The sequence below is a fragment of the Chiroxiphia lanceolata genome, chromosome Z (assembly GCF_009829145.1).
Source record: "Chiroxiphia lanceolata isolate bChiLan1 chromosome Z, bChiLan1.pri, whole genome shotgun sequence".
Taxonomy (NCBI): domain Eukaryota; kingdom Metazoa; phylum Chordata; class Aves; order Passeriformes; family Pipridae; genus Chiroxiphia; species Chiroxiphia lanceolata.
Window position 1 is genome coordinate 8,388,914 of NC_045671.1, and position 26,671 is coordinate 8,415,584.

Sequence of the window (26,671 nt, forward strand, 5' to 3'; positions counted from 1 at the left end):
ACTGCAGTGTGGCCTGGATGCCCAGACAGGCTTCCTGGCATGGGTGGGATAAGACCACGTACCTCCTCTGTCACTGGAGTGGCTCAGTGCTGCTGGCTTGCCCTGTAGCCCTGCTTGCAATGGGGTAAACTGTGGAATGAGGGTATCATCAAGCATGTCTCCAGATGTCAGACAACGATGTAAGATGGAGGGAGGACATAGCATCTCACTGCTTTGGGTGGGCCAGAGGCCATGGGGAAGCACAGGGCTTCACCTGCTGGCAGCTTCCCCACACTGTTTCCTCACTCCCCCTCCACCTGCCTACCTGCCAGTTTTTCCTGACCCCGTTTTTATGGAGGAAACTTTTCCAGGAGGCAAAGGAGGTGCCTGCTTTTCCTTGGGCTTTTTTTGGCCAGGGCAGCTGCAGGGTCTGCATGAATCCCTGGGGAGCAGTGTCATCCCACATCACGGGGACTGTGGCTTTGGCTCCATCCCATAACCAGAGCAATTGGTCACTGAGACTTCATGCTGCTGCGCTGGGTATCAGTGGCATGGAATGACAGAGCTTGGGTACCAAGGGCTGCTGGCCCTGTCCCCTCCACAGCCACCTGTGTGGTGCAGGGGCCAGGGGCAGCCAGCATGAGCCAAATCCTCCCTTTTCCTTGGAGCGTCTTGCGGAAACGGCCACTGACCGTGGCTGTGGCAGGAGCTGACTTTGCTGTCAGGCTTCATGGCCTGGGCTGATCCTCTGCCCCCTTCACTATTTCCTTTTGTGGGGAAAAGCTTCTACTTCTGGGCTCTCCAGCTTCCCTGTGAGCATCTCTGGAGAAACTGCCCCTTGTTTTGCCATGGCACTGATGACTCTCAGGGCTTCTTGGGCTTCTGGCACCCCAGCCGCACTGAACATAGTGCAGCATGCTCACCAGAGAGGCTCTCCCGGAAGTATCAGACCCTTCCCTGGGAAAGCAGGGCAGCTCCCGACCCTGCAGGGCCCCCAGACGCTGTTTATGTTTGCACAGGAGATAAATTAGCTGTCGGCTGTCCTATTTCAGGGCTGGACAGCTGTAGCTTGCACTGGCCCATCCCATCCCGCTGCAGGAGAGGTAGGGACCTCCCGGTGCTTGTCAGCCCCTCTGATCATTAGTTTGTTGGTGGCTGGCATTCTTGTTGAATTCCCACTGGTAAAATGAGACCTGGCCCTATTTCAGAGGGATCCACTGAGCCAGATGACCCCCAGGACTCATTGCACGGACACCCATCCTCCATGGCTCCAGCCTCTCCTCACAGTGCTGCTGCCTTGCACCCCAGGGTGCTGGCACCTTCTGCTCTGGGCTGTGCCTGATCCACTGCACACTGAAGGCTGGGCTGGGTGGGATGAGACAGACTTGGTGATGGTGGTGGGACTACTCCAAGGCTCAACATGCAGGTGTTTGGTGAAGCTCCCCTTCTCCAAGGCAGAGGGGTTGGGATGCTTGGGTCAGTGTAGCACCCAGGGATGTGGGATGTGGCTAGGCTGGCTAAGTGGCAAAACCAAGGTCTCCAGGGGGTGCAGCATGCCCCATCGCCTTGGGCATGGCCATCAAGGGACCAGCCTGACCAGCATGTCTCAGTTCCTCTTTAGAGCCTGCAGAGTGACAACAGCAGTTCTGGGGTTCTGCACTTTTGTCATGAAGTACATCTGTGCTCAGGCTCTCCTCGGTGCAGCAAGCAGGACCATGTCACCTCCACCCTCCTGCTCAGTGTTTTGTACTGATGGGGTCCGGTGGTGCTCCCAGCTGGAGAGAAATTTCCCAAAGGGCTATTGACAGCTGTGGTTGAGGCAACACAGACAGATAGTGGAAGTATAGATGGGCACAGCAGACAGTGGAGCGGAGTGAGAGATACTCGGAGCAGAGAGATACCGCAGGAGGAATCGAGAGATAGATCCTGCGGGCTGATCAATACCCACTGCATGTGGAGGGACAGCAAGATAAAGCGAATTGCAGGGGGAAGGTGTTAGGAAGGCAGCGATGTGCATTTGTCCTGGTAGTGGCTCTGGGGAGATGCCACTCACAGTTGCTTCAGCTGGGGCTGAGGCAGAACCAGACCCAGACCCAGGGTGTGGGTGTGTGTGGCTTACTCTCCTTGCCCATCTCCAGCCACTCCACAAGGATTTGGTGTCCTTTAGGTAGCCTGGGGTCCTATCTGGCCTCTGGGTACCAGAGGGTGCCTATCTTCTGTGTGTCTTGGTCACACTCTCTGCCCCCACAGGGATGCCTCTACTGTCTGTGGGCATTTTGAAGGATGGGTGCCTGGGCAGCCAAGGGGGAGAGGAGCAGTTGAAGTGGAAGCCTTGGCCCTGGCACAGGGGCTGTGCTGCAGCTGGGTGACTGTGGATGAGTTTCCACCCTGTGGCTCAGTTTCTCCATGAGAATCAAGTGATAGCAAGCTGCAGGGAGTGTGGTCAAGCCGGCATGGACCCAGGCACGGATGAGGAGGTGTGGGGAGGAAGGGGCAGAGGTACCAAAAGCCTTCATGACATGCTTTGTCCAGGACCCATTTTATCTCTTTGGTCACTGGAGACACTTAACCCGACTAAGAGGCTGCAAACACTTGCAGCAAAGGGAAGGGATGCTTTTTGGAAACCTTGAATGCCTGGCACTGTCTGTGCTCAGTGCTGGGATGGGGGGAACCCCTCCTGCTGCAGCAAAGCAGCCAGGGTTCCTGAGTCTGAGACACCAATACTGCATGGTTTCTCTGCTTGGCATGTCCCAGCCTAGCTGGGAATGCTGAGGAAGGCACCCTCAGAGCAGCCCTTAGCATGGACCGGGCTGCTGTCCCTGCGGCCAGGCTGGGGGGGATCCCCCACCCGTGATGGAGTTATTGACACAGGCGCTACAGAAAACACTGCTGAGATTGTTCACACTAATGTTATTTAGCAGCAATATTTCCGTAATAAAAGAAATCAATGGGCAAGAGAAAAGACCTGTCCAGAGCTTTGATTTTCTTATTTTAATGGCATACTTATTTACTCCCACCAGCGTGCCCATCGGATTTTCATTATGCGGCCTTCGCTGTAAGTGGAGCGGTATTGATACGAGCTGCTGAGTTAGCGCCTTCCCAGGCGGACCAGCTTGTGTGGGATCGCTTGTGTTTCCCAACAGGGCCCAGCTAGACCCCAGGGAAGGGCCACAGTGTGGGGCCAGGGAGGCCTCGCAGCCCATGGGAACACACACGTGTGAGCACACCCAGCCTGTGTGTGCCCACGTGCACGTGTGCATACACACGATCTGACTATGAGCACACAGGTGAGCAAAAAGGTGTACATACCTGCTGGTGTGTGCACTGCGCACTGTGCACATGCATGACACACTTACCTCACCTGCACAGGCACATGCACACGTGCACAACCTACCCACATGTCCCAGCACTCACATGCGTGCAACTGCCCAGGCCGTGTGGACAGGCAAACGATTGTTCTACCTATATATATACATGTGCTACCACCTGTTGTGCCTACACCCACCTGAAAACTATTCTACCTACATGCACACACACATCTGCACGACCTGGCAATACACACACACACACACACACACACACAAACAGACAACAATCCTGCCTGCCTCCATGTATACATGCATGTAGCATCTCTGCCAACATGTGTATGTGTGTGTACGTGTGTGTGTGTGTGTAAACCTCTCAGAACCATCACCTGCTGTGTCTAGGTCCATCCACCACAAACCCAGCATTGGCACTGTCTCCCAAAAGGATGGAGCCCCCTGGGCTCTGAGACCCCTCATGGAAGCAGGGACCTGGCATCAGCCCAGGCTTTTGGTCCCCAGCGACTGCAGTGGAGAGAGGAGTAACAGCACCATCTTCTGCCAATCCCTGGGAGCTGAGACAGGGCTGATCCTGCTCAACACTGTACCCTCTATCTCCCAGGACCCCAAGAGGGATGACACCAGCTTCCCCGGGGACACTCAGCTGTCAGGAAGACTACTGCTGAGCATGTGGCTGGCCTTTGCCATGCCAGGGGTCAGCATGCTCCAGAGACTCTCCCAGACACCTGAGCATGTGGGATGAACAACTTTATTACTGTTATCTCTATTCAGGTAGCAAATTAAGAAGTAGCCCATGGGCAGGGCTGCTGGTCAGCAGACAGGGACAGTCCACGGAGGAGGAGGAGCAACATGCTACAGGCCTGGGTGGCCAGGGACACACACGTGCTTGGCAGCAGCGTAGAGGTGAAAGTCCTCCACCATGCAGTGAGCCCACATGGGCCTGGCCACAGGGATGCAAGCAGGGTCCACTGCTGGGTTCCACTGGGGCATTGCAGCGCTCCGTCGGCAGCCGGGATCCCATGCCGGGAGCCGAGCAGAATGGCTGTCCCCATGGGATCTCACAGCCAGGGGAAGCATTTTGAAGGGCGAGATCCCATCCTGAGCTAGTAAAACAGACATTTGGGCACTCGAGGACACTGGGTACGTGCATAGCCAAGAGGCCATGCAGAACGGGGTTTCCATTAAGGCGACAGACGGTGGGTTTCCCCCTTGGGGGGGGGGACTGCAGGGAACGGACTGTGGGAAAGGGATCCTCTTCCATCCCTGGCCCATCCCCTGGGGCAGATGACACACAGGGGACCAGGGGGACTTCCAGCACGGAAGCTGGGCATTCCCCCACTGCCGGGGGGGCTCAGCGCAGATCCTGCCCTGTGCCAGGGTGACACTGTGTGCTGCCAACCTACATCAGCAGGGATGGAGCCACAGGAGATGCTGCCAGCTGGACACAGTGCTTTGCGCTGCCCGCAGTCCCGGCAGACTGCCAGGGAGATGGGGGACTTACTGGCTGACCTTTACAGTCGGTGCTCTAGCCTGGCTCACCCTGTGCACCCAGCCCTGAGGGCAGCATCCTTCTCCTGATGTCTCAAGAGCTGCAGAAATTTTGTGGGGCCTGGGGACAGCCAGCTCCAGCCCCTCTCCCGTTGCATGCTGAGAGCACGTAGAGGTGTTTGTACACTGCAAGGCCACTCCAGCCCCGAGGGATGGAAAAGCTGGACATGACTCTGATAGAAAAGAGGGAAAGGCAAGTAGTAAAGAGAACTGGTGGTCTGTATTGCTGTGACCACCAAGATCCCTCTGTCCTGGCACCCCGTTGGCCCATGGGGAAGGACAGAGAAATTTGGGGAAGGCACAGGGGATCCTGCTGCCTCTGCTGGAACCTGGGCTTGGGGAGGAAGAGAGAAAGGCTGGGAGGAGTGGAGCCAACTGGGCTCGGCAGGGTGCCCTGGCAAGACTGGCTCAGCATCCAAAGGTGCTGAAGAAGGCATTGGCTTCCAGGAGCAGGCCCTTGGCATAGACACGCAGGGTGTAGAAGAGGGTGACGAAGTCCTGAGTGCTGAAGAGGGTGTCAGCCAGGGCGAAGGCGAGTGTGGAGGGGATGAAGCCCCGGCCGTACTCCACCATCCAGGTGCCTGCGCTCCACTGCACTGATGTGGCCTCTCCCGCCTGGTGCACGATGGTGTCTCCTGCCAACAAACACAACCAGCACAGCTCCCAGGAGCTGCCCCACATCACGCCCAAAGGGGAGACACCTGAGACTGGGACCTGCAAGGCTGAGTATCCCAATCCACCCCCAGCCTTGCTCACTTTTCTTTTACTGCCACCCACTGAGGTGCTGGGATATGTCACTGGGGACATAAACTGCCCTATCCAGAGCTTTTGGCCAGCTTGAAGGAAGGGGCTTTACGACAGCGAGTGGCTTTGTCCCAGGGACATGGATGCAACCCACAAGGTGCTATGGCTACTGCACTTACCTGGATAGTAGATCTCACTTCTGGTGGTCCCCTCCTTCCACTGCCGGAATGTCCCAGAGATGACAGTGTCAGAAATATCTGCCCAGTACCGACCTATGGGAGGACAAACAGCACTGGCTGAGCATGTCCCTGCCAGGGACCTGCAGGAGCCCAGGTCTGAACCGTGGAGCAGCTCTCTGGGGGTGAAGATGCCAAGCCCCAGGGCCTCAATACACCAAGAAGCGCAGACTGTGTGAACAGCCAGCCTGGGCCGCTTGGTGTCCTTAAGCCCCATTGTTTCCACCTTGTTTGGCATTTGCTTCCTGCTGAAGCACTGGGAGATGAGATGTCTGCCACTGCCTGCCAGCTGGATGCGGAGAGTCCTGACCACACAGCATGTCATGCACAGGGACCCGCAGGTGCTGCAGGACACCATGCAGGCTAGGCCCCACAAATTATTTTCCAGCATCGTCCACCCCATACAAGAAGTGAAGCAATGCCTGTGCCAGGCACACCATGGCCAGGGTAGCTGGACCCAAACAAGTGGAGTGGAAAGAGCTCACAGAACAACCCTGCCTGCCAGACCTGTCCCTCTGCTTACCTGAGTGGCCCCCGGTGTCAACAGCTGTCCCGAACAGCAGCACGTACTCGGTGAGCGAGGCATGGAGCAGGCACATGGAGCCCATCCACCCGCCTGCATTCACGAACACCCACTGCAGGTCCTCATCTGGCAGGATGTGGCCTGGGTGCTTCTTTCGTAGCTCCACAATGATCTTGGAGAAAGCCAGCTCATGGTCCAGTCCTGCTGCAGCCAGGGTCACTGTAAGTCCCCGGCAGTGGAAAAGCTCTGCTGGCCACCCCCAGAATCCCCTGCACAGCCACAGGGTCCCAGCGCTCTCTTAGAGGGGTCTGCCTAGGGAAGATGTCTCCTCTCCCAGCTTTCAGCCCCTGTTGACCCATCTCTATTGTCTCCCTGGATAGTGATAGAGAATAAACAGCACCAAGTGCTCCAGTCCTATAGCCCACCCCAGGTGATGGGCAATAGGGGGGTCCCAAGCAAGGTGACAGTGCCCCTGCCCCGGTGACATGCAGTCCCGACCGCACACCCTGTGCCCTACAGGGACACCTCTCTCCTCCAGCCCCAGTGAGGGGGCCACTTATGCCTCTGACTCACGTGGGGCTTGGTTCTCTGACCTGGCCTAGCCCAAGGACCGAGAGAACCGCCCTAGGCCCGGGTCCAGTCTCAACCGGGCTGGGTGACACCTCTGCCCCATCTCTCCTTTGCTTCAGCCCCATTTTCCACTCCGCTTCCCCCATGCTCCCTGTGGCTGTTGCCCTGTACCGATCCCCTCCCTATCCCGGTCCTGCTGCCCAGTCTCAGCCCCTGGCCCCTCCTTGACTCCAACCCCATTCCCCCCGTGATCCCGGCCCCCCTGTACCGGACTCTCCTTGGTTCCTCGCCCTCGACACGGCTCCCCTCTCCATCCCAGGCCGCCGCTCCTCGCCACGTCCCCGGTTCCGCCCCCCATCCCAAATCCCCATCGCCATACCCCCGTCCCTCCTCGCTTCCCCTCCCCGCCGCTACCCTCCCCGGTCCCCACGGGCGGCCGCGTTACCCGCGTGGTGCCGGGCGAGCTGTGCGATCTCGGCGGGGGTGAACTCGTACCGCTTGGCCGCCAGCCATCCCCGCAGCACCTGCAGCACCAGCGCCAGCGCTCCCAGCGCCAGCCCGGCCCGCAGCGCCCGCCGCCCCCACGCCGCTCCCATGCCGCGCTCCGCCGCCCCCCCGGCACCGGGAGCGGGAGCGGGACCCGGCTCGGGACCGCCCCCGCCGCGGCCACGCCACGCACGGCCTGGGGCGGCTGCGCCGGCGCGGCGGGGCGGAGCGGGAGGCTGGAAGGGGCCGATCCCGCCGGGTTTCCGGGAGCGGGCAGGCATGGAGCCAGCGCCGGCAGGGCAGAAGGAGGGGGGCAGTCGCTTCCGCGCCAGCGGTACGGACGGGGCTGCTTTCCTTCCTCCTCTTCCTCCCTCCCTTTATCCTTCCGGACCCCCCGGTGGAGCGCAGCACAGCCCCGGGAAGCGGGAGCTGCGGGAACCCTCCCTGCCTCGGGCGGGTGGCAGCGGACTGGGACAGGGAGGAAGGGGTGAAGCAGGGAAGGTTCAAAGTCTCTTGCATGCCCTCCTCTTGTGGGAGGTGAGTGTTTGTGTAACCCATCTGCAGGGGGGTCTGCCCCCCGCGTCCCTCTCTGACGCCCCGCTGCTCTCCCCTACCCGCAGAGCACCAGCACGCTCGTTACAACCCTCTGCGGGACGACTGGGTGCTGGTATCGGCCCACCGGGTGAAACGCCCCTGGCAAGGGCAGCTGGAGAAGCCGCCCCCCGAGGATGTACCCCGCTGGGACCCCAAGAACCCCCTCTGTCCCGGGGCCACCCGGGCCAACGGCGAGGTACCACGAAGGGGCCCAGGGGGCTCCCCCAACACCCTCTCCCATCCTGATCCCATCTCTCGCCCCGGCAGGTGAACCCCCAGTACGAGGGCACTTTCATCTTCCCAAATGACTTCCCTGCGCTGCAGCCTGATGCTCCAGAACCTGGTAACTTCTGGGGGTAGAACAGACTGCTGGGGACCCCTAGACTTGGGTCTTGGAGGGGCTGCAAGGTGGCCTGGAGAGACAGGGGTGCTGCCCCAGCACCTTCTCCCTCTCTACTCTCTGTCCTTCCCTAGATGACAGTGATCACCCCTTGTTCCGAGCTGCCCCAGCCAGGGGTGTGTGGTAAGTACCTCCATGGCTCCAGGGAATCTGGGACACAATTTATCCAGAACCTGCAAGGTGATGCTGGACTGAGCCTGCTCCCCTCTTGCAGTGCCTGTTCTGTGCACATCTGCACTATTTTGGGGTCATTCTGGAGGTCTTGTCACTGTCCCTTGTTCCACTGCACCCAGCAGGACTGTGAGGATCTCTGGAGATACTCACAGTCCCTGCCACATGTGTTTCTTCCACAGCAAGGTGATGTGCTTCCACCCCTGGTCAGACCTGACGCTGCCCCTCATGTCCCTGGCAGAGATCCGGGCTGTCATCGATGCGTGGGCAGAGCTGGCGACCGACCTGGGTGCTTCCTACCCCTGGGTGCAGGTGTGGGACTGGTGGGGGCTGCTCTTTTCTGGCTGGAGGTGGGGGGCCAGTGCTGGGTACTCTGGCAGCACCAGGAGTTGGGACCATCCTAGTTGTGTGTGGGTCCCCTGTCCCTATGTTGTGCCCCGCTGAGCCTTTCCATGTGGGTGTGAGGCTCTGTTCCCCTGTGGATGCTTCCCTGCCTTGCTGGGGACACCACAGCAACTCACAGTGGGGACCCTGCAGCCGGGACCTGCTGGCTGCACCTCTTCCTCTGCAGATCTTCGAGAACAAGGGAGAGATGATGGGCTGCTCCAACCCGCACCCCCACTGTCAGGTGAGGCTGTCCAATCTGTCACCTGGCTAAACCGTGAGTCCTTGTCGGTGACCCTACAACAAACCCCCGGGGGAAGATGTGAACGGCAATCCCCCCCCCCCGCCTCCTCCGTGCAGTGAGGAGGCCCCATGCCTATCCAGTTACCTCTCCTCCCGGGGCGCTGTCACTTGTGGCTGCCGTAATCTGGACTCTCCACCTGGTGGCAGCAGGGACCTGCAGATGGGCAGCGTGGCTGGGGGTACCCCTGCAGAGGCGGGTGCGAGTCCCCCAGCCCCATGCCCCGATGTGCTTCCCAGGTGTGGGCCAGTAGCTTCCTCCCGAATGAGGCGCGCCTGGAGGACCGGACCCAGCGTGAGCACCTGAGCCAACATGGTGTGCCCATGCTGCTGGAGTACGCTGAGCAGGAGGCTTGCCGAAAGGTCAGGACGTGGCTGTTGTCCATATCCCCTCCCTGGCAGCTGGATATGGGCCCCAGCCCGCAAGAGCTGGACCCCAGGAGTGCCCTGGGGCGTTGGGATTGCATAATTCCCCATCAAGCACCATGTCCTGCAGGAAAGGCTGGTGGTGGAGAATGCGGACTGGCTGGTCGTGGTGCCGTACTGGGCCACCTGGCCCTATCAGACCCTGCTGCTGCCCCGCCGCCACGTCTGCCGCCTCCAGGACCTCAGAGAGGGCGAGAGGGACAGTGAGTGGCTCTGAACCTTGTTAGCCCCTGTCTCATGTCCTTTGGGCTTTGACCTTCATTAGGAGGTGGCTCTGTGGCAGCTGTGCTGGTGCTGGAGGGTCCATGTCCCCTTGGGGTGCGGGGCCACTGGGTTTGGCTGAGGAGGGAACTGACACCCCTGTTTTGCTGGGATAAGAGCTTGGTGTCCAGGCACAGGCAGGTGAGAAGAGTCCTTTTTGGGGTGATGGTGCTCCCTACTTTTGAAGGAACTCCTGTGGTGTTGCTTGTGCTGTCTGCATGGACAGTGTCTTGCCTGTCACTGATGTCCACCCAGGGAGAGGTGCTGAGGGTTACATGCCTCATTGCTTGGCATGATGCCTGCCCTTGGAGGGGCTTGGCCAGCTCAGGGTGGCACTCTTCTGCAGGCCTGGCCTCCATCATGAAGAGGCTGCTCATCAAGTACGACAACCTCTTTGAAGTCTCCTTCCCCTACTCCATGGGCTGGCACGGTGAGTGGCGTGGCTGGGGGACCCTCACAATCCCCTCACTCTCATCCCCGTCCCCTTCCCGCGGCTCATGCAGCACCTACACCTGCGGCAGGAGCCCCCACAGGCCCCCACCTGGAGGAGGACTGCAGGCACTGGCAGCTCCATGCCCACTACTATCCCCCACTGCTGCGCTCTGCCACTGTCCGCAAGTTCATGGTGGGATATGAGATGCTGGCACAGGCACAGAGGGACCTCACCCCTGAGCAGGTGAGTGCAGCTCACGGGGATTGGGGGAACCAGGGAGTCCTGTGCCAGGGCTGTTCCTGGGACCGGCCACTGGCTGCCCTTTGTGCTGTGCCCTGCAGGCAGCTGAGCGCCTGAGGAGCCTCCCTGAGGTGCACTACAAAGAAGGAGACAAGGAGATATGATGGGGAACAGCAGAACCGGTCCTCATATGTGAGTGTGAGGGGAAACCTTACCCCATTCTACGGCTACCAGAAAGGTAGCCAGGTGGGGAGGTTTCTCCCAGGTAACAAGGACAAGAGGAAACAGCCTTGAGTTGTGCCAGGTGAAGTTTAGATTGGATGTTGGGGAAAACTTACTGAAAGGTTGGTCAGGCACTGAAACAGGCTGCCCAGGAAAGTGATGGAATCACCATCCCTGGAAGTATTCAAAAACATGTAGATGTGGCACTTGGGGATGTGGTTTAGTAGTGGCCTTGGCAGTGCTGGGGTAATGGTAGAGGTCTGTGATTCTATGTGATTGGTAAGGCCAGGAGCCGACTGGCAGTGGTGAGAGCTGAGGCCTGGGAACTCCTTGTGATCTTGTGAGGCCTTGTGACCCCTCTCAGCTCCCAGATTCTCCTGAACCTTGTCATGGCTGGGCTGGGTTTTGGGACTGGTTTTGCCTGTTCAGGTACTCCAGGCCTAATCCTGTGGCATCCTCAGATAGGTGGTGCTGTTCCTTGTCTCCGTCACCATCCTAGGCTCTGTCTGTGCCTCCACAGCGTGCTCCTACCACCACCAAGGGGCTTACCACTCCTTACCAGTCCAGTCTCACTGGTGGGATTGGGAGTTCTTCCTTCCCTGTGGAGGGACATACCCTCCCCCGACCTCGGACAATAAAATCTGGAAACAAAAGTCCCTCTGCTTGTGCCCTCATGGCTCTCAGCCCTGGGTGGGAGGTTTAGGGTCTCTAGTGGGGACCCCCAACTGCTGGGGGGGTGGGTAACACTGGTGGCTGCAGGAGATGTGCTAGCACCCCCATGCCTCTTATTCCTGGCCCTGCCTCTGTGCTGCCTCCTCCTCCTCCATGGGGGGAGCTCTGAGTCTGTCTTTGAGTGCTGCAGGCTTGGGGAGGAGTGGGAAGCGGAGAGGAATGGATGTAGACCAAGGCTTAGCGAGCTCCTGGGAGAGGACTGAGTCCTGGCAAACTCACTGCATGGAAGCTGCTGGCTGGAACGGTCAGCCCTGGAGCTGCTCCTCTTCATCCTCTGCCCGGGACTGCTGGCCTGCAGCCCTCATGGTGCCTGCAGTGAGTGATGGGGCTGCCAGGATGCAGCCAGGCACTGGTGGGTCAGCTGTCTTTGTGGTGCTGTTGCTGCCCCCTTTGTCCTTCCCTGTGGCTGCATGCAGTGTGGGATAGCAGCATCCTGGTCCCTGAGCTGAGCTGAGGGATGCTGCATTCACCTGTCTGTGCTCTCCTCCCTTGCAGCCCTTCCCTCCAGGAAAGCCCCAGGGCTGTGCAGAGGTAGGTTGTGGACAGTGATGCCACCACAGCTGACGTGGGGGAGGATGCTATGCTATGTACTATCATGTCTTTGCACAAATAGTTTTTATTTGTCACTAAAGAACCATTCTCACAACTCCCTAATGAGACCCCTACCCTTGTCAAGTCTGTGAGCGAGCTCCTGAGGGCTGGAGATACATTGCAAGGAGAGAAATGCTCTCCTCCTACCTACAACACAAGAGTTTGTGAGGAGGGCTGTGTTCCCTCTGCCCCACCTGTGCATCCCTATCCATGGGGCTGCGGGGGGTAGAAAGGCACTGAAAGCCACTGGTTGTGAGGGTGGATGCTCTACTACATGCCGGTCCTGTCCTTCTGCCTGGATTTCCCCATCCCTGAATCCACAAAGCATCCCAAACGGACCTCAGGGCTCCCCAGGTGCCCCAGGGTTTTGGGGAGGAGCTGGAGCCATCGTCGTACACAACGCCCCTGCGCACGGTATAAGGGTTGCCCGGCTCGGAATCTGGCCTCTTGCAGACTGATTTCTTCTCTCCTGGGACGAACAGTGTCCGTTTGGGCTCTGCGACCCTCCCGATCGCAGCCCCTCGTCCCTTCTCATCGCAACCAGCGCCTGCATGCCAACCTCTGAATTACCACGCGTGTCTCCAGAGTCCTGGGAAAGCGGCAACAAATTGGCTTAAATGTGGCAATCCAGATTGGGGTAATTAGCCGCTGAACCGGTTGTAACGAAGCTCGTCATCTCCCTGCACGCGCAGTTAGCTCTGATTTAATAGCCCGCCGGCTCCCAGGCCGGGCTGCCGCGCCTCGGCCCGGGGCCGTAAATGAAACTCGCAGTTAAGTCAAGCGGTATTAAACTTTACAGTCGCCGTCTTTAGAAACGAGGCTCTCTCCAGTGAATCAGAGCAAGTGCGATTGTAAATATCGAGGCAGGATCCATATTGCTTAATTAAACAGCAGCTAATGAACAGCCCGTTTGTTGTGTTGTGATTTAGGGCGGAGGCTGGGGAGGCAGTGCGTGCTGAGGAGTGCCGGTTCCGGGATGCCCTCTGCTGCCGGTAGTGGCTCCTGTAGTTCAGCTGCTGCTAAAAAAGTCTCTGAGATGGCCTGAGAATTGATTTTATTTTTTTTTTAATAAAAATTAAATACCCCCTCTCAAATCTGAAAAACTCGGGGTGGAAGCCAGCAGCAGTTAGAGGAGGAGCAGGGGATACAGCCAGATGTGAGAGAAGGGCTGTACTTCCTCCCAACAGGTCCACCTCCTCTTGCCCTGATATTTTAGCTTGTACATGGAGGTGTGAAAGGCTGGAAGGGAGCAATGAAGCTTTCCTATAGCACAAGGAGGCATCAGGCTGGTGCAAACAGAGCTACTGTGGATGGAAGGGCATTGCAATTCATAGGAACCATTGCTGGTGTGCTGTAGAGCCCCGAAGCCTTTTATATTTTAGTGGTCACAGTCCAGTTGTAATTAAAAAGTGATTTAGGGCAGAGAGATTAAAGAGTCTAGCTGGGTGAGGGATGGGGGAGTGGAGGGGCTGTGGGGTACCCAGCTGTTGCTCTTGACCTGGGAGCATCAAAGGGAAACTGAGGCCTCTTGGGATTCCCTGTAGGAATTGGGTTCCTCAGTGCCATTGTGTTTCTGCAGGGTAGCTGTCAGAGATCCTGCGCGTCCCTGTGACTGGGTAATCCTTTTCCTGACTCCACATCCCCCAGCATCTGCAATTCCTGCCCTGAGCTGCTCTGGAGGAATGAGCAGGGTGGGGGATGGGGAGAGCAAGAGGAGCTAAGGCTAAGCTCAAGCATGGAGTTAATGAATTAAAAACACATCAAGGTCCCTTGGAGGTGTTTGCACCCTCTGTGGTGCATTAAAAGGTCTGTGAGGGATTAGAAAAGGGATGCAGTGCTTCTGCACTGGGCTGGCACATCCCATGCTCTACAAGGAGCAAAGGATAAGTCCAGTGGAGAATGTGGAGATGTAGAGATGCTTGAGGGGGTATGGTCAGGAATTTATTCTCATTTCAATTCCATTTTCTGATGTCACTGAAAGAAATGGGTCAATCTGCCAAGGGACATGGCTTTCCCAAAGCTCCTGGGGTTTTGTCTCAAGAGAGACAAGCCAGTGTGCTTGCACAAGTTGTAGCAGTGGCTGTCTCCATCATAATTCTTGTTCTGCCTGTTTGGGAGACCCAAAGCATCCCGAGCTCTGACACTGAATCCTTCTGCGGACACAGTTGAGTCCTGGGATGCTGTTCTGGGATGCTGCCCTGGTGCACAGGCACCATTTGGAATGAGCACTTAATGGTAGAGGCAAGTGCTGGAGGCAGGTTCATGACCTTTGGTTCCATGTCCATGTCCTTGGCAGCTGCCAAAGGCTGCAGAGCTGCAGACATGCTGCAGATCCCGAGTCCCCAGTCCTGCCTACCCCTCTTCCTCTCCTCCCTGCTTTCCAGTGCAGGTGAGACAATAAATATTGAACAAAAGAAGTTAATCTGTGACCAGAGTGTTTTAATCAGAAAAAAAAGTTATGAGTCCAGGCCTGCTGGCTCCTGCCAAAGTGCAGTTTTACTGTTCCTCCTGGTACCAGGTTTATGGCTGTCATTTCATTCCAGTTTTACTGTTGTTTTTGCCCTTATCGTTGAGTTTCTCCTTGCCTGCTGCTGCCTGAAACTGAGTGGGGGCTTTGTCAATGCATTAGGGAAGAAATCAGGGAATTTTTAGGGGGGAAGAAGAAAAGGAAAGGGAGGAAGAGAGGAAAGATGAAAGGAAGGAAGAAATGGAGGAAGGAAGAGAAAAAGGAGGAATGGGAGGGTGGGAAATACAGAGGGAGAGAAGGCCAAATCCTTCCCATTTCTATCTAAAAGACACCACCAGGCCCTTATAAAGAAAACAATTAAAAATTTTAAGCAGATGCTAAACACTCTGATGCCCTACAGCAGAGAGCTCAGTGCGGTGGGGAGATCTGCTGTGCCAGGAGAATGCCAGGAGAATGAAAAACAAAACCCAGATCTCTTCTGAATTTTGTCTTAGCTAGACATGCAGGAGCATCGGAGCAACTTGGCCAGCAGACAGCACCTGCCTTGTCCTGGGCCATGTGGTGCATCTGTCCTGGGCATGGCAGCTGCCTTGGCAGGGCCTTTCCAAAGGGTTGAGACCAGCAGGAAACAATTTTGGAGGTGACTTGCTCACATCTTAAACAGCTGATGGTCACTGACTACACTCTGCAATGCATTTTCAGAGCCCTTGGGGACCATGTATTGTGGGAGGGCTGCTGGTCCCAGGTGGACACAGTGAGATGTCTGGATGCTGTCTGCCAAGCTCTGCATAGACTTTAGGACAGCAGCCCCAAGGGTGGAATTTAGCTTGTTAATCATCTGATACATGCAGGTAATTAAATACTGTCACACTGCAACATCCATTTGGTCACTAAGCAATGGCTTCCCCCAGTTCCCTCCAAATTTCCTGCTTGCCTAGGGTTGGGGAGTTACCTTGGGGTTCAAGCCTTGCCGATGGGGACCTGGCACTGCGTGTTGTTTGAGTCTCTCTCCCATCCTGGAACCCCATCCTGAAGTCAATGGCCTCTGTTTAGAGCAAAAGAAACCACAGGAGGGTCCAGATTCCTGCTGAATTCAACCCAAACACAACTTAGCTGGGGAAAGAGAGGAGCAGGAGTGGATAGGAGGGCAGGGGACTGGTCTGAGCTGAGGTCAGCCGAAATGCTTGACCATAAAAGGAGGTTACCCACCTGCAGTGGATATACTGGAAGAAGGGAGGAGCCCTTGCAGCACCCAGGATCTGGCATGGCTGAAATTGGGTACCCTGCATACCCCTGCTGCTGGAGCCAGCTGTGAGAGCTCACAAACATCTGTGCCTGCCCCAAAGGAAGGATCCCCCTTCATCCTGATGTTCCAGAGAAGGAATCTGTAAATATTTTGCTAATTATCATCAGCAATACTGAGGAGTCTGCTACAAAGCTCTGGGGGCAGGGAGACATTGTAACACCAGGATGGAGGCAGGGTGGAAAATCATCCTCTGGGATTTGCCTGGGCATGAGGTGACTCCTGGCAGAGGCAGAGCCCTTGGGAGAGGGGAGGAAGTGGAGAGATATTAATTAGATGCTAATAAGAAAGTAATTAGTAGGTCTCCAGCCTTACCAGTGCCCTTGGGCTCCCCTGCCCGGCTCCAAGCCAAACCACCTGCTTCAGCGTCCCCAGGGTGGCTTAAGCACCACAGGGGACGGCCGGAGCGGGGATGAACCAGCTGCTGCTCCCCACGCACACTGACATGCCTGACCACAACAAAATGTCCTCATAAATTGCCCTCGTGAAACAAAACTTGACAAATAAAAGCCAAAAGTCCATCTGCAGCCTGTTTGCTTTTGGTGTTCAATACGTCCCTTGTTTTGCTTGCATTTGTGTGTAGCTCATGGCAGCTCCTCCGCTCCCTCGTGCTTGGGGCAGGAGATAGGACCCCTGGGCTGCTTGTACTGTCCCTGAGGGCGAAGTGCTGCCCCTCCTCATGCCTCAGGTTCCCCATGCCTCAAATAGGATCAATTACACAGAGACCTGGCCCCATCAGCTGGCCAGGATGCCTCTGGGCTTTAAGAGGATCCTTGGGACACCCCCAGTGTGACACCTTTAGGGTGCCTCCGGCTTAGTTGTGGCTACCTCCCATCCAACACAGGTCTTGCAGATATGAGGAAAATGTTTCCCAGCCCCAAAACAACACCGTGCAGCAAACCCCTGGGTTAGTGCATCCAAACTGCTGGCTCACTATTTAATTAACACAATAAAAAAAAAATTAAAATTAAATGTTTAATTCTCATGGGGGCAACAAACAGAAAGAGTGTAAAGCCAGGATGGCTCCCCAGGATGCCAGCTTGATTTTTAACCCTTCCCATCCCACTTTCAATTTCCCCTTGGGATCAGAGATCATCAAAAATCATCTATTCTCGTTGCAGCTGCTTCCACTGCTCTTTGGTAATAGCAGGACCCTGTTCCATCACAGTCCAGCAGGTCACCTCAGAAGTAGCTGACACATTGGCACAGGAGAAATGATTCCCAGCCTCTGCTGGGGTCTAAAATTTCCCCCCCCCACCCCCAAAAGGACTAGCCGATGCATCAAGAACTTGGAATGATTATGATAAAACCTGCGGGACACCAAGGGCATCACTATGATTTGTGCTGTCTAAATGTTAATCAGAATAATAATGCCTATTGAGACAGCTGTTTTAAAAGGCTGTGATGTCGGAGTAAAAATTCCAATAAAATTCTATTAGCCCTTCCTCGTTACACTAATGGTGCCTGCTGCTAAAAGCCCCCTGCTATAGACACCCGTATTAATGGGCTTATTACAGGAAATAAAATCTGAGGCTGAACATTACAGTGAAGCCTGATTAATTCAGCAAGGTAATCTTTTTTTTTCTTCCCCCTCCTCTCTGCCTTTTCTTTTTCTCCCCCCCCTTTATTTAATGAATATGCTTCTTGAAGTGCCAACTTCTGAGCTTTGCGTGGAGTTTGGGGATGATTTTAAACTGATCTCGTTCACAATGAGATGAATCTTTGTTCTGGCTCCTGGTGCAAATGGGGGGAAAGGCTTCTCAGATATCTCTATCAAACCAGGAAAGAGGAAAAGCAGCCAGGTTAGAAGGGAAGATGTTAGGAAGGGGGGAATAACGGATATCCCATGGATGGTCCTGGAGTGGCAGCTCTTGTGCTGGAACACCCTATTGCTTGTCCCCACACAAGTGCATGGTGACATTGGACAAGGTGAAGCTGCTGGGGGGCAAACAGCAGCTTCTCTCAGCTGCTCCCTCCCATCCTTTCTTGTCCTGATTTCTCCTCTTTTACTGTCACCCCCATCCCTGAAGGAAGGTCTGCCCAGGTCTCAAGGCACTACATCCAGGTTTGCAGGTGCTGTCCCAAACCCAGTGTGGTGTCACCCAGCGAGGCTGGCACCCTCAGCACACGCTGAGAGGCAGAAACATACCAGCAGACACACCACTATTCATCCAGGCTATAAATAACTCCCATAAAAATCCTCTTCCTAGCCTTTTGTGTTCAGCCAAACCCTGCCAATGGGAAAGGAGACGGCATCTATTTTATGGGCGGCTGGAAGCCGGCTTTGCATTTTTCTGGCTCACGTAATCCCACAGGTACCCTTGTTTCTTTTCTTTTTTAACAGCCTTTTGATTCATGTTCCTCCCAACCAAGTTTAATTATGGCTTCAGCTCCCACTGCCCAGGGAGGGAAAGGGGAGAGGGCAGCCCTGCCAGCCTATGCAAGGACACGAGACACAGGGCAAGAGGGAGGGAGGGGAAGGGGAGAAGGAGAAGGGGAGGGAAGGGAGGACAGAGTGAAGGAGGGAAAGCAGGAAGGAGCAGGCAGGCAGGCTGTAAAGAAGGAAAGAAAAGGGAAAAGGGAAAAGGAAAAGGGAAAAGGGAAAAGGAAAAGGAAAAGGAAAAGGAAAAGGAAAAGGAAAAGGAAAAGGAAAAGGAAAAGGAAAAGGAAAAGGAAAAGGAAAAGGAAAAGGAAAAGGAAAAGGAAAAGGAAAAGGAAAAGGAAAAGGAAAAGGAAAAGGAAAAGGAAGGAGAGTGCAGCACAGGACTGTGCCCATCCTGAGAAGCCCAGGGTAGTGTCCAGGTCCCAGCTTGGGTAATGATTGTATTTAGCAATCTAGCTAATTTTTTTAATTAACCTCATCAAGAAACTGTGAACACCATGAGCTTGTGGAGTGGTCAGGAGATACTGGGCGATGGGCTAGCAAAGTCTGTAATTCCTTGATCTTAATTCCACATGGATATGTTGCAGTCATAGCCTTCAAGTTAAGCATGGGGTGAACACACTACATGCTGGTAACAATTTAATTATAGTGTAGGGGAGTTGAACGTCAGTAGAAAGAAAAAGGTGGTGGGATTGCACAGACCCTACCAAGCAATGCTTAGAAGTCTGCAGTTGGGTCTGGAGTTGAGATTTCCCTCTGGGGATCTGTGGCCTCGGTGCCTTGGGAAGTGTGGTGTCCTTGGACTGGGGATGGCTGGAGATTTTCCCCCCACTCCACCTGTTCCACCCGTGCCTGTCAATTCAATCACCCAATTCACAGCAGCAATCTCTTCTCCCTCATATAATAACACAGCCAATGCTCACTTAATTACCTGCCTGCCCTAAAAATAAGAATGCCTTCAACATCCTTAGTCCCTCAGATCTCTCTGGGTAGGTTCTTTGTGTGATCACCTCCCCTTTGCACCCTTATTGGCACCATCTGGCAGTGAAGGTGAGGATCCACATGGGAAACCCTGTGACCAGGACAACACTGGTGAGTGGGAAGAGGAGGAAAAAGTATACAGAAGGAAGAAAAAAGAAGGTGAAGAAATCAATTTAGTTGCAATAAAGCCTCTTACTGTATTAACTGCTAATCCAGAAATACACAAACACACAGAGGGAGTCCTTGGAATAAAGGCATTTAATTAAGCTGTTTGCTTGAAGCTGGCTCTGAAAGGTCTGGCACGATGGAGGAACAGGCACAGCTGGACCCTGGGGAGATGCTTGCTGGAGCCTTCTCCCTTGGTTCAAGGTTGTGGAACAGTACTGTCCCCTCCATGAGGACACAGCCTACCCTCCAGCTACATCTGAGCTTCCCTTTGCTGGTTGAGGAGAATATCTCCTGGCTCCCCAGGGATGCTGAGAAGCTGACTTTTCGTGATGTTTCCCATCCAGCTGGGGTAGGAACTGTTGGCATCACAGGACCATTTGCTCTTTCCTCCTTTCCTTCTCCTCGAGGGGAGGGGGCCTCAGTGAGGGGGGTTATAACTCTTCTCTCCTTCCATTTGATCTGCCAGCGGGCTCAGCGGGGGGAAGACCCTGTCTCGGCAGGCTGCCCACGAGATAAAAGGAAGAGAGGGCCAAGCCAAGACATTTTTTCCACTGTTCCCCCCACCCCTTCGCCCTTTCCTCCATCCCCCGGTTTTCTTGGCAAAGGACAAAACAGGGAAATGAGTGTACTCCTTTCAAAGCCCTTCTTCTTTCAATATTGAACCGAGCCTGGATTCCCTTCTGGATGCCTGATTGCTGGCATTCCCGCTCCCCATGCAGCCTAAACTGTAACAGCTGAAGGCTGGGGATGATGTCGGGGCACTGCAAGCACGTGTGGAGAGGCTGTAAGAGAAACACCAGCCCCCTGCTTCCCACCCCAGTATCTGGGCTGTTCTGCACCTCGTTGAGACCTGTTCCCTCAGTGGTCCCTCAGCCCTGTCATCACCTTCAGCCTGTGAAGCTCTGCTGCTCTGGCATGTCACGAGTTGTGGGGTCTCTGCCCCTGACAAGCTCCTGGGCTATAAGATGTTTGGCTGTGACACCATGTCCTGCAAAGCCTGTGCTTTGGGGCATGGGAACCAACCCCGTTGTCCTGGGATTCTTGTCAAGACTTGAGAATCCTGTCCTGCCCCTAGCTGGGATGAAAGCCATCCCAGGAAACCAGGCAGGGTGCAGCCCAGCTCCCACTTGCTGTGTTGGACTCAGCAGAGTGTTTCACTTTAACTTTTTCCAGAGATTTTCTTTTGATTTCACCCTTTTCTATTTGATTTTTTTTTGAAGGAAGATAATGATCTTGCATTTCCAAATGAAGTCATTTGGCACCTGGGTAGGGTGGGGGAGAAAAGATTTATTTTTCATTTAAAGTTGTGGAAACAGGATAGCCAAAATGTTGCATGCCTTTTTTTTTTTTCCTCAGAACATTTTTAGAAAGAGAAATTTCTCTGAAGTGACCTTTTCTTAGGAAGTGTTTTGATGAACTGGCATTTTCTGGATGAAAAATCATTTCTGTCCAAAGTGCCTGGCCCTTTCCAGGGCAGGAGCAGAGGGGCCATGAGAGCTGCGGAGGGAGAGAGCTTGGTTTTGGGATTTCTCCAGCAGTCTGGGGAGGATGCTTGGGGTGGTGTGGATAATTTGGTACCAGGACCTGGGGGCTGATGACCAAGGTGGTGGGTGCAGCTCTGGTGTGATCCTTGCAAGGCAGCAAGGAAGGTGAGGTGGGGCAGCCCAGATCTCCAGCACAGCACTCCCCAATTCCTCCTTATCAGCCCCTTGGCATCTCTCATGCCTTTATCACACTCAGTGTAAGTTCCTGAGGAAGGAGGGCAGCCCACCACTGAGGCCTTAGTGTAAACCTTCAATAGCAGCTGCTTCTAATTACTGCTTGAAATCCTTTGAGGCAGGAGGATCTGGATTTGTGAAGGGACAGCGGGGATAGAGAGCTGCTGGGTGTGATCCACTGTGCTTTTTCCTAGGGGGGGAGGGTCTCACATCGTCACATCCCCCAGTCCCAGTCTGCCTCTGCTCTTGCATGATCTTTCCTTACACCCAGGGTTGCAATAACCTTTTCAGCTCCACCAGCCCGAGGGCTGAGCTGGACATCCCATGGGGCTGCATCCAGATATGCTGCAGAGCTGCTGCCCCCAGCCAGGGTGCTCACATGGTCAGTGGAACCCACACCATCCCCAATGCCAGGAGGATTACATCTTCTTGCCTCCATCCCATGTGCACACGTTTGGGATGGGAGTTTGGGATGCCCCAGGAAACCTTCTCTGGGACGTTGTTCCCCTTCTTTAATCCCATTCGGATGTCCTCATTTTCTGCTTTCCTGCGCATCTCGTGTGGCATGTCGATTCGCTATCGCTCTGGTTTATTAATCAGAGTGTCAGGCAGGAGCAGATCAAATGGCTTACAAGAGCCTAAGTACGTTACAGCAACGCTATTATCTCTCTCCACTGAAATTCGTAATCTCCATGAAAAATTAGAGCAAGCTGCTCTGACAAGCCCCATTCTCCATATGCCCCATGAGCAGGACCCTAATTATTTCACCTTTCTTTAACTCTTTATTGATCCCATCCTCCATGAGCCGCCTGTTATTTTGCCTGGCATTCATACATTAACAAAAAAGATTGGCTTCACACACATTTCTAAACTCCTGGTGCTTGCAGGCTGCCTACAGGAGATTGTTTTTCTCTCCTGACAGAGAGACAGGCAGCTGCTTTTGGGGGGGGTCCCTCACACTTTTTGGGGTGACTTTGCCTGGTGAGGTGGCAGCGACTGAGGATCCTTCTCGTGGTACCCAGCAGGTGGTGGTGATGTATAACTAATTCCTCACGACCTTTTCTTATCGGAGGCTTTTAATGTTTTACTCAGCTGCAGGTTGACGTTATCCATCTCTCAGGCTTTCAGTGGAGGCTCACCCTACTGTAAGACATTTTTTTCATATTTGCCATGCTGGACACAGGCAGGGCTAGCATTGTTTTGTTCTTGATGCCCATTTTGCGCTCTCCAGGCTTTGCCACGTGCAGACTTTCATATGAAGGGAATACAAGAAAAACCACTTATCACTCCTGCAAGCCTAGTTGACACAGTCTTTCCACTCTTTGACTGTATTTAATAGCTTTTATTTTACATCTTTCAGCACTTGACAATAGGACCAAAAAATATAATATCCGTAATAATGCCTGTTCTGAAGGGATGGTGTCTGGAGGGAGACAGCAGGGGGATGGATATAAGACATGGAGCATGAGGGACACCAGAGAGGAAGGCAATGGCAAATGTCTCGCTGTTCAGGGGGTTTTGGCTTGCCTCCACCTGAGGTTGCCTTCTCCAGGCAATGAGGACTTGAGCTTCAGCTGGAATGTTGCTTTCCGGAACTTCAATGCAATCCTGCAGGACACTGGTGGTGCTAAGAGGGCTGAGCTTGCTGCATCCCAACTGCTGACCTGGCGCCTGGGGACATGGATGGAGATGGTGAGGGGCTGAGGAAGAGGCAAGAAAGAGCAGAAAGAAGGATTTAGTCAACACCTCCTCTGCCAGCTTTGGGATGCACTTGCTGCTTGGGAGATGGATGGGGATGATGCCGCGGGTGTACTTGGGCAGAGAGGAACTTGGGCAGACTGGGAAGCTCAGGTACCCTTATCCACTCTTTGGGAGTGACAAACAGTGCCATAGTTCTCACCCAGTGCCTTCCAGGTGGCTACCGGGCCAGCTGTTGGCCTCTGGGGAAGGCACTGGGATAGATTCTGGGAAAACTCGCTAGTTCTCCCAAGAACTGCAACCAAGCTGAACCAGAGGGGCATACTGGGGCTAGAAGTGGAGAAATGAGGAATGTTGCTTCCAGAATCTTTGGCTAGAACAGCCAGAGGAGGGGAAGAGGGGAGCTGAGGGTATGCAGGCTGATTGTGCTGGGCTGGAGTCTGGCTGGTGTTGATGAAGGGCTGGGTTCAGCTTGGCACTGCCAGATTTGCAGGCAGTAGCCCCATTTCTTCCCAGGGATGCTCAGCCTCCCAGCTGCCCTCCATGGCTGTCAGAACAGAACAGCGGAGGGGCACAGTGCTCCATCTCACTGCTCGTCAGTGTGGAAATACCCACAGATACTGAGGGAATTTTTATTTCTAGGAGCCTCCTACTTCCCTAGAGAGGCCAGAGCTGCTTCTCGAATTCAGCATCCTGAATGCTCCTGGTGTCACTGCTTTACATGGAAAGTAATTGGTTCCTCTTTGCTTTTTACTCCTTGCCACATTTACGTCCAGATGTTTAACTTTGACCTTGGATCAATTGAAAGTTATCCATTTTTCTAAGACAAGGGCCTCTGAGATGATGAAAAATTGACATGGTGTAATAGCAGAGAAATGTCTTTGGATCTGCAGCCAATCTCTCCAGCCCTCCAAACTCTGCAGAACATCTTAGCAAACCCAATAGTTTCTAATTTTTAAACAGGTATGTACATGTGTGTATGTACATGTTCATAGCTCTATACAAATTTGTATTAATATTCTCCACCCATTTCATTGCAGCATCTGGCCATCAGAAATGCAACTCGTGATGCTGGGGGCTAATGGGATATGTTTTTATTTGTTCTTGTTATAAAATAGGTACCTCCGTATTAACTTTGCAGGGCATTATATTGATGTAGGGCAGTAAACTTTATGGCAGATTTCACAACCTTGTTAAGTGCATCATCTTAGACTGTAATATCTGTCTGGGAAGACAAGTGAAACCCTTGCCAGAAATATATGCCTGGGAAGGAAGGTAGTGTGAAGATGGAGGAGGAGAGGAGAATTGATGCTGATACCTGCAGGATCCTGGGGTGTGCAGGAGGCTCCCAGATCCCGGGGAAAGGGATTTGCTCACTGTTTTTGGCTTCTCGTGAAGTCTCTGTGAGCAGTGTCTGTGCCAGCAGTGATTGCATCCCTCAAGGTTCTGGCTGGCTGCTCCGGAGGCTGTTTGCTCTCCTGTCCCTCCGCCTTTCACATCCCCAGTAAATCAAACGTTATGCACACTGTGGCCGCTGGTCACAGATAACTGCTTGGCTTAAATCCTGCTTGAATTCCCTTGGCTTATCTGCTAAATGGGATCTCTGTTTATAAATAGAGTCCTGCAGACATGTCTATTTGGGCAGGGGCTTGTTTGGCAAGGAGTTTTACAGAAGTTTGAGCAAATTGCTGGGGAGAAGCTGCGAGATAATAACAAGGAAAATGATATTAAACTGACTTCTCTGCTTCCTCTTATCCCTCAGCTGTTAGGAACTCACCTGGAGAGAGTACAGCTCTCAAGCAGACAAGGCAGCACAGGTCTCCACAACTCCAGCCCAGTGATTGCAGAGGTGAAATACTGTCTCAGAGGCAGGAAAAAGAGGGAAAAGTGTCCCCATATATGTACCCTTGACAGCCCTCAGCAGTGGGCAGAGGGGTGGGTCCAGGCAGGGTGAAGATGAGCTACATGCCTACCAAGGCACCACTTTTGCAGGGATGCTGGTTCTCCTCCCCCAGCTCGTGGTGGCTGGCTGCCACCACTGTCAGCTAATTGGGATGCTGATAATTAAAAAGTGTTTCGTGATTTAATTTTCCCCTCATTATGGTCTCTGCCTCAGTCTTGATGGTGCTGAACACATCTCTACAGAGACTTTAGGAGACGGAGGAGGTGATCCACACCATTGCAGGACAGTGGTGAAACCAGATCAAGTGCAAACGGTTCATGAAGAGACTGAATGAAAACCCCATTGCTTTGGAGACACAGAGAAGACCAGGCTGGGAAATGGGTTAACAAGGCTGAGTCTACAACAGGTCAGCAGAATCCTAATTCTTCTGAAAGGCTCTGGGTTATGGGTTCAGCATCTGCAAAAGGCAACCATCCAGAGGGGGGTGTGTGCAGGAGAAAATCTCTGTTGGTGCATATCTCAAGCATTGCAGTGTTAAAGGTAAAAAACAACCAACAAATTAATTTACTTGGAGGATAAGCATTGTCTGGGGAAATCAATCCCCTGGACAGGACAGGACAGCTGGGCAGTATTTGGTGGTGATGGGAGTCTCCATCACAAGGGTTCTTGCTGTTGTGTCTTCAGCTGGGCCAGAAGACTCTGCCAAATGATATCTTGCTCAGTTCTTACAATCTGGACAGCCACAATCCTACCTGAACTCTCAGAACATGCATAATTCAGTACCATTGACACCTCTAGTACAGGAAACACATCTCTTAAATATCTTAACTACACACAGAGGACCATCCTACATGACCATTCCTACTCTTGACTTACAAATCTCTTTCTGCTCAGGGCAGTCAGTGGTGCGGCAGGGATGCTTCAAGACTTGCCTCCTTTAGGATGGAGATCAGCACTTTCAGGTACACTGATAGGGCAGGACCATCTGAAATTCTCACCTGGAGGCCTGTAAGAATTAGTCAGATACTTGACTGTGAACCTGCCATGAGGGTGTTTGCAGCCAGAGTGGATTGTAGGGACTTTTTCCATCCTTTTGCTTGTAAAGCTTTTTAATTTCTTTCCCTTGTCTAACAGTCAAACCCCAACAGGGAAGAGTCAGGTTTTCCTGGAGACTTGAAGCTTCAGGGTGCTGCAGGGAAAGGACATTTGAGCAGATATTGCCGGTTGGAAGTCGGCACCAAGACCCCTCCCTGTGCACAATCCAGGGCTCTTTTGTCAAATAAGCTTTGTTTTGGGCCAGATTTTCCCAAAGGCCAGAGGGATGGATTGGAGACGGACTTGGTGGCAGGGAGCCTCGGAGGAACCATTGGCTGGGAGAGTGTAAGCCAGACTGATGCCAGCACTGCCTGAGGTCACTTTTGGCTCCAGGCTTGAACCAGGAACATGGTGTGGTGCAAATGGGAAACGCCAGAGGCAGCTTGACAGAGGGCAAATTGGGTAAAACAGCATCAGGAGTGTCAAAACAAATTTGTTTCCAGTATAGAAAACACCTCCCTTGGGAGCATGAGGGAGACTTAGGAGTTGTTACTTTTGGAGGAGAGAAGCAGTGAATTTGATCAGCAAACAAACGGGAACTGGCAAAGCTGACAGCTTTTGCTCTGATTGCTTTGCTTCCTCCGTGCTGGGCTGTGTCTTTCTTTTTTTTTTTTTTTTTTTTTTTTATCCTTTAGGGTTTTTTTCCCATTTAATTTATTGAAATGCTCTGGATCCCAATTCACTTTCTTTGCTCTTTACTTCTTATTGCTTTGGCTGAAACTTTAAATCCCCAGTATGACTGGGATCAGGGCAAGAATAAAAATATCCCATGGAAAAACAAACCAACCAAGG

The 26,671-nt window shown here is 53.8% G+C and overlaps 2 protein-coding genes across 3 annotated transcripts; one reads left to right on the forward strand and one right to left on the reverse strand.

The window, feature by feature from the left end:
- Positions 1–4,033: 4,033 nt before the first annotated feature.
- SIGMAR1 (sigma non-opioid intracellular receptor 1) lies at positions 4,034–7,533 on the reverse strand. Of its 2 annotated transcripts, XM_032676341.1 has the most exons (4): positions 7,369–7,533; positions 6,354–6,554; positions 5,774–5,866; positions 4,034–5,485 (listed from the first exon to the last, which is right to left on the reverse strand). In XM_032676341.1, the coding sequence occupies exons 1-4, from the start codon at positions 7,517–7,519 to the stop codon at positions 5,259–5,261; spliced, it is 672 nt and encodes a 223-aa protein (XP_032532232.1). In that variant the 5' UTR covers positions 7,520–7,533; the 3' UTR covers positions 4,034–5,258. The 2 variants fall into 2 exon arrangements, with proteins under 2 accessions (XP_032532232.1, XP_032532233.1); XM_032676342.1 differs by lacking the exon at positions 7,369–7,533 and having other exon boundaries at positions 6,401–6,452.
- A 102-nt stretch (positions 7,534–7,635) lies between these two features.
- On the forward strand, positions 7,636–13,065 carry GALT (galactose-1-phosphate uridylyltransferase). The gene is made up of 12 exons (XM_032676732.1): positions 7,636–7,743; positions 8,030–8,199; positions 8,271–8,346; positions 8,478–8,526; positions 8,757–8,886; positions 9,146–9,202; positions 9,499–9,621; positions 9,755–9,887; positions 10,292–10,375; positions 10,467–10,621; positions 10,720–10,810; positions 11,306–13,065. The coding sequence occupies exons 1-11, from the start codon at positions 7,689–7,691 to the stop codon at positions 10,780–10,782; spliced, it is 1,095 nt and encodes a 364-aa protein (XP_032532623.1). The 5' UTR covers positions 7,636–7,688; the 3' UTR covers positions 10,783–10,810; positions 11,306–13,065.
- Positions 13,066–26,671: the final 13,606 nt, after the last annotated feature.